The 7,642-nt window shown below is 41.9% G+C and overlaps 1 protein-coding gene across 1 annotated transcript; it reads right to left on the reverse strand.

Annotated features, from left to right (window-relative positions):
* Positions 1-523: 523 nt before the first annotated feature.
* On the reverse strand, positions 524-4,613 carry LOC124655322. The gene is made up of 4 exons (XM_047194237.1): positions 4,522-4,613; positions 2,911-4,389; positions 2,088-2,277; positions 524-1,555 (listed from the first exon to the last, which is right to left on the reverse strand). The coding sequence occupies exons 1-4, from the start codon at positions 4,534-4,536 to the stop codon at positions 939-941; spliced, it is 2,301 nt and encodes a 766-aa protein (XP_047050193.1). The 5' UTR covers positions 4,537-4,613; the 3' UTR covers positions 524-938.
* Between the last annotated feature and the right edge of the window lie 3,029 nt (positions 4,614-7,642).

Raw genomic sequence — 7,642 nt, forward strand, 5'->3', positions numbered from 1 at the left:
CTAAGAATCTGTGGAGTGAAATTGTGACAACAGCTGCTTATTTGATGAATAGAATGCCTGCTCAGGAGCTTAACAACGTGTTAGCTCGTGAGACTCTTATGTTGTGCCACCGAACGATATTTCGATGTGTTTGTTTTGTGAGGTGTTAAAGACCATCAGTTGGTAATAGTTTCCATGTTTATATAGCAAGATTCACACTTGAGCAAACTGACGGCCAGGACCGAACTACAGTGTTCACAGACTACATTTCACTAACATAAAATTGGAACCAAATAGCAGATTAAGCAAACTGCAGTGTTCAACAATCACGAGGTCAGACCATCAGAGCTTGCTTTAGCAAGATGTATAAATAAGAAATGCATTTTCAGATTCTCCCGTTTAAACTTCAAATATTATTTATCACGGACTGAAGATTACATACCAGATCTGCATATTACTACTACCTCTGTTCCAAATTAATTGACGCAGCTATGTTTACATATGGATATATCTAGAAGCATTTCAATATGCAAATACATTCATATCAAGACAAAGCTGCGTCACTTCTCACATTATACAAAGCACTTAATTTGGAACGTCGAAAATACTTTACTAAAAACTACTGTATCCTAAACAAAATCCGTACAATTTGAAATCTAGATAAAGTAACAAGCAAAGATATCATGGAATGATGGAAGCTAACATCTCTACATACGTCAAAGTATTGATTGGACATACATCTTTAGTTACTACACACGCCCCTGAATGGACAGGACATTTGGCCAGTATATCATGCACTATTTGCTCTTCAGTTTGTAACAACATATTCTATACGCAGCAGTTACAGAATATACGCTTAAGATTGTGCAGGAGAAACTTGGCTCCTCACTGTACTCTGTTTTTTTAGGTACTCATTGTACTCTGTTACGATAGAATCGATTCTTTGAATTTTCTCAATGTCATCTAACTGCAACGACCGTGCGTGAGAGGAATTCCAATATGACTTCTTCCAAGAGGTCACCATATAAGATCATGGATATCTGCTTTCCGACCATATATGTGTCATCACCAACTTCCAGCCAGTTTGAGTCCAAAACCTTGTCATCAGGATGCCCTATGGCCAGATCCTCTTGCTGCCTAGCCATCATCTGCCAAACCTTCTCAACAGGCCCTTCAGGGCCCCAGATAGGCTGGCAACGTCTAATAGAATCCACCCATGGGTGTATATTGGTGCAAGGTGCAAGGACATCGGAAAGAACAGAATTCGCAAGATCAAACAAAAGTTTTCTTTCTGACTTTGACCATGAAGTAATCTTGTTGTACTTCCTCTCAAGCCTCTCAAAGACTTGAGGGCCAACAGGGAAACCAGGTGAGTGCCATGAGTTGCACAAGAGCTGCCAGTCAGCTACTATCATACCAGAGCATATAAGTATGTCAAGCAGATATGAGAAATCCCTGTCCTCCTCAACCTGAAATGCTTCCAAAGATTGGTAAGAAGAATCATTGTCATCATCACTTGACATGGAGACCTCAGGTTCATCTCGGAGTCGACAATGGTCTATTTGTTTCTCGACATCTGAGATCATTAAAGAAGTTCAAATTAATAAAAGAATGATGCAACCATTTTGTAAAAATATCTGTTTGTGTAATTGTAATAAATAGCTATACTCCTGACGATAAATCAACTAACTCTACTTCCTAAATTCTTTATTTGAACAAATATGTTAGTTACTCATAATGTGTATCAGGTGTTATATTGCAAGTTTTTAGCTCAAATTAGGAATTATTTGTATTTTTGTAAGCATATCTGTTTGTGTAATTGTAATAAATAGCTATACTCCTGAGTCCTGACAATAAATCAACTAAATCTACTTCCTAAATTGTCTGTAAATTCTTTATTTGAGCAATACGCTGTAATATGTTAGTTACTCACAATGCATATCGGGTGTTATACTGCAAGTTTTTAGCTTAAATTATGAATTATTTGTTTTAAGTTCTAGTTTTAGGATAGTTGACAACATACAAGAACTTACTAGCATATGTCTCTGCGTACAGCCTTCTACATAACTACATTACTTCACTGGGAAAAAATAGTTTCTCTCACTTACTGGGCATGTCTTGCAAATCATTCTTGAAAAATCCAGAAGAACAACCATCTTCATCAGTTGGGGGCTCAAGAATGGAAACTGGGCTAGGTTGCTCAAAATCTTCCATGCTTTTACGAGACTTCGGCAGAACAGCATGATTAGAAATAGATATGGATTCATAGTCACCACACTGCAAAAGCGATGATGAAGCCTACAAAAACACGGTAACAATTGAATGAGTTGTGCAAACTTAGGCTTCTCGGTGAGAATATTTAATGCTCTAAACTTGTCAACACATCAAAGTTGCATCTGAGTCCAGTGGATAGTGCTTAAAATGATGGGAGTTTAAATACGAAACTCTGCACTAGAATGACAACACCAGGTACTCTGCTACATTAGAACAATGTACATCTGATCTCCTGAAAATACCAAACATAGAACGAAAAAATATCATGAACTGTGTACAGTTCAGGATCAGTGACTGAAACAGTCTTGTTGCAATGATTCTGGGTTCATAGTAATGTTATTTTGTCTTTTTAGAAAACACTAGATTTTATATAGGACAGAAGAAACACATCCAAAAAAAAAATAGAATCGAAGCAACACATTCTTGTGATAACAATAAAATTATGAATTGTGAATGTGATTAAAAGCAATAGATGAATCCTTATAATTGCAAAGGAGTTGGATTGTTAATGCTTGGAAGTTAATAGTAGAACATCATTTCAGAAAATGCTTAATTCATTAAAACAACAGAGCAGTATTGCCACATGCAAGAAAGTTATCCTGATGTCCACTCAGTTTGGTTTTACTTTACTAAATTCATGGCACACGAGATACAAACCTTCTGTTCCCGAGAGAATTGCAACTGAAACACAGAAGGAGATGTTTTAGCAGACTCTTGGATTAAGCCCTCGTCTGTCGTGAACAATACTTTCTCATTTATGCAGTCAGAAGTTGAAGCGTTATCAGCTAGGCGCCACGAATGCGATCTGGAATCATCAAGAGAAGGAGAAGCAGGTCTGCGCTGCTCCAAGGCTTGCCTCTCACCGGCAATCTGCTTGAGCCTTGGTTTAGGCAGAAAAGAATCAAAATGGAACTTGCCATTGTCATAACTAACTGAAGGATTTGGGAAATTTTCACTGTCAGGAGAGCCTTCGGAGGGCGATCTCCTGTCCAATGAGCTGTGAAGAGATGATGGAGGTGCATGCTTTGGTAAAACTATAAAGCATCCTTCCTTGCTGTGACCTTTGCCCCGGTCAAGTCTATTGTGTTGGATCTGAGCACGCGAGTCTGAATTTCTCTTTACTCTCTCTGAATCAGATAAAGCAAACATCTGTGCAAGAGTTTTTGAACCAACATCACCTTCCTCATACTTCCGGAAGATTTTCCAGTGCAAGCTATTTGGTGATGACTTCTTGTTTTGCCTGGAATTAATGTCACTGCTAGCATACCCCTGAGATGTTCCACTGTTATTCATATCTACTACCATGTTGAATTGATCAAGCGATGCCTCCTGTCTTGTTGACAGTGAATTGTTGGCATCACTAGTCAAGTATCTTTCTCCTTTCATTCTAGCAGCATTAAGATCTTCAGTGTCCAAAAGATGTTGTGAAACTCTGCCTTTGCTCATCACAACAGACTCAGCCTGCTTCTTTTTCCTATCTCTCCTGGAATTCCTGTTGACATGAGAGAGGAACGGCATGGGAAAAGAGTTCTCTGGATCATTGCTGTTTCCCGAGCCAGGCTCCAAAACGACAATGTCATTGAAACCCCTGTAACCCCCTCTCGGTGAATTTTTGATATCTCTAAGCGATGAATTAGCTAAACCGACAGGATACTTCCTGAAACTGGATGCAGTATCTTTCTCATGCCGACGGCTTGGGTAGTAATTCGCATCATGGGGGCGCTTCTCAAACAAAGGATTGTCTATTTCAAGTGAGTTCAGGCGATCCAAGCCATTTCTGTAGTCCGCATCATTGTCAAATATTTCATCACCATAGGGAGACTTTGATGGCATGAGTTTTTTCAACTTCATCGCGCTCCGCTTCAAGCTTGGCAGCCCTTTAGGGAAATGATGTGACCTCTCTTTTGTGAAGGTCTCCGGTAGCTCCTCTGAGACCTCAAAAACATCCTTGAATTCTTGATGCCGATTATGGGCTACATAAGTAGGTGGCAATACGTCAATTCCCATGAGCTTTGCGATCACACTGGGGGATGACCTCCTTTGCTCCAATTCTTTAAGTACATCCTTCCCAACAAGTAGTTTGGTTGGAGAGCCGCTACTTCTTCGTGGCTTGTACTCCTTATATCGATGCCCACTCTACAGAAGATAAAAAGGGAAGACATAATTGTCAGTGCTTCAGTATTTGATTGTTGGTGACAAGATATTAGAACAAAATCATACAGTTTCAACTTTCAAGAGGATTGTAACGAACAGAAGGAAGTCACTTACCGAAATATGCTCCATCTCGAAGAGTGGTATACAGAGAATAAAAAAAAAGAGGAAAGGTTCCTACATCATCTGAAGTCAAGTGCTTTGTGCCTGCAGATATGCATTGAACATTTTTGAAGTTGTGAAAGTTGCATGGTAACAATCTTTTGTATAGAATGCACATAGATGGAGATATAAAGTTAGCATAGCGAAGAACTGGAATTCTTTGATTTCCCTACATTAGAAATGAACTTTTAAATGTAGGTAGCTAGCAAACAAGTAAAACGTGTTGTCGCTGTGAAATTGGTACTAACGGCCTACTGATTTAGGGAAATTTACTCCTTGTCTATCTCCGTGCTTTCCATTACTCCCAAATGGCTTGGAATAGTTGAGGCTCCACAATGAGCACGAGGAACATAAATCGGGCGTTTGGAGCAAGGTGGGCATCACACTCACACAGCAATGCAGATCTGTATATATAACGCCATTTCTTGCGTAAAGCAATACATTGAACAGCAGTCCCATACTGCCACCAACAAGTTGTGACATAACAACAACATCAACAACACCCAACTGCACCATTTTGATACTACTACATTGTGGGCAGGGGTCATAAAAAAGACGAGCACAATCCGTAGAAAAGCAAAGCAAGCCAAAAAGATCAAAGCGCTCTAGTAAATATAATACCTTTTCAGGGCCAGCAGCATCAGGAGTCCTTTTCGCGAGAGAAAGCGTGAGCCCGTTTGGGGAAATGGCAGTACTAAAATCAGTCGCCCAGAGAAAACCACAACCTGGAACAAGATTAAACTACTAAGTCAGCCTTTACAAGAAAAGGTGCATATCAATCGGTAGCTAAAACCAGAAGAAGTCCTCGCGCCGCTGAGTTACCCGCCCTGATCTGCTGTGGCGCTGCTCCCCTGCGGGTTTCAGATCAAGGGAGAAAGCTAAACCTAATACTGTAACGGATCTGGAGGGAGGGGTGGTGCTCGGCCGCGAAGTGGGGGGAAACGTCTGCGGAGAATGCCGGCGCGGGGATCCGGAGAAGGAGCCGTACCTCGAGCAGTGAAGCGGATCGGCGGCCGCCGTTACTCCTCGTGGGACTGCCGTCGCAGCTGCAGCTCCCCGCGTGGTGGTTCGGCAGAGGTCGTCGAGGGGAAGGGGAGGTGCGGCCACCGGCGCCGGCGGAGGAAATCTGGGGCAGGCAGCCGCGACCGGGGACGGGAGCTCGAGGGTTTAACGGTAGCGTAGTGGGATAACGGACCAAGACACGCCGGCCTACGGGCACGGAATGAGGCGCCTGGTGTGGTCGTAGCGTTTTGTTCTTGAATCAATCTGTGAGCTTGCAGGTGGGAAATCTGTGTGAGCTCGCCGCACGCACGCACGCCATGCGAGCACCGTACGTGCTTTGATTGCTGTGCGGAGTGTTGGGTGGAGCGATAAGCACTGGTCCCAGATCAGGTTTAATTTCTTCCCAAATGTGTTTATGGCAGTTTGTCAGTTTGCAGTGGACCTGCTGCTCCTGATGTTGATGGTGGAGTGGCAAGTGGACCGGCACAGATAGCAGATTCCATAAATCTCTCTCTTTATCTGAAAACTGCCATTATACATACTCCATCTGTTAAATACTACCCCGTCCCAAAGAATAAGACGCACGCGTATTCCAAGACAAAATTTGACCATAAAAATTGAGCAACACAATCTTGATTATATTATATGCAATTAGTATTGTTGGATTCGTATTGAAAAGCACTTTCTAATGATTTCATACAAATAATCTTTATATATTTGAAGTAATTCTTGGTCAAATAAAAAGCACGTAAAACGAGGACGCCTTATTCCTTAAATCGGAGGTAGTAGTGTACATTCTAAACTTAAAATTTGTCTAAAATACTCTACATTCTACTTTTGGTTAACAATAACACCGAAAACGAAGTGGTTTTGTGTTGCTATTTTCAATGTAGCTTGTATTGGTTGCTCACGTACCTAAGTAGTACTAATAAATGTAACACTAGTTTGTCTCATTTTTTCTAAATGTAGATTAATTTATCTCATTTTTTCTAGAATGTAGACTAATTTGTCACATTTTTTTCTATTGAACGTTGCTATTTTCGATGTCGCCACTACCCATAATATAGCTCAGCATGGGCAGCCCAGTGCTTGGGCCTACAAAAATTATGATTTTAGGCAGGAGTTGGGTCGGGCTTTTCCTTGTTCTAGGCCAGGTTTGGGCCTAATATCTAGATCGGGAGGTTGGACCAGCTCGGTTCAATGTTTTCATCTACGAGCTTTTTAGGCTCAGCCCTAGCCAAGTTTTGCCCAGATATAATAATCGCCACCAGACCCGACGCGTCCATTAAGGGCACGTTTGGTAGCCTGTATGGATTTCTTGCACCACTGCGCCAGCGAGATGGGCTCCCTGCGCGTCACGAACGGGCCATGGGCCATGAAACGCGGTTGTTTGGTAGCCTGGGTGGCCTTTTCTGCGTCGGAGAGGGAAGCCAAGCCCCATTGTTTGGTTGCCCGTTTCCACTACTTTCTTCCCTGCTCATGCAGCCCACAACCTGTTTGGTTGCAGATAGCTGCGTGCTGTGGTAACCCCTTCACTTAGAATGGTGAGGTTACCCAGTACTGAGTAACAACACACATCAAATTCAATTCATCACAAAAGGTGCTGGCAATACACAACAACTACTTAGTGGGTGATGCATCACAAGCGAAGCAACTATACTTCGTGATGCATCACAGGTTCATCACACGAGGGGTTAGTATATACCACCTCGAACAAGTTCATCATTACAGATCGGGGATCAGGTTGTAGCAAGTCCTAGCTTGTGGGATTCTTCCTCCTTCTTCACCCAAATTTGTTTGATGTGAAAGGGCTGCATGTCTTTTGTATGAGTAGATTGAAGCTTATCAAGAAATTTGAGTAGGAAGAATTGAATCTCGGCAAAACCCTAATTGTTGAAGAGAGAATAGATTAAAAGAGAAAATTATGAAAACAAAACTCTAAATAGGAGAGCCTTGTCGCGGCACCGACATTCGGTACGGGCGTTTTTGCCCCATATCGTCTGCCCGTACCGGTGCAATCGGCAAGTTCTCCTTGATTTTTTAAACTCAACATCGACTGAAATAGCAAAAAGGA

The sequence above is a fragment of the Lolium rigidum genome, chromosome 5, assembly GCF_022539505.1.
Source record: "Lolium rigidum isolate FL_2022 chromosome 5, APGP_CSIRO_Lrig_0.1, whole genome shotgun sequence".
Classification (NCBI taxonomy): domain Eukaryota; kingdom Viridiplantae; phylum Streptophyta; class Magnoliopsida; order Poales; family Poaceae; genus Lolium; species Lolium rigidum.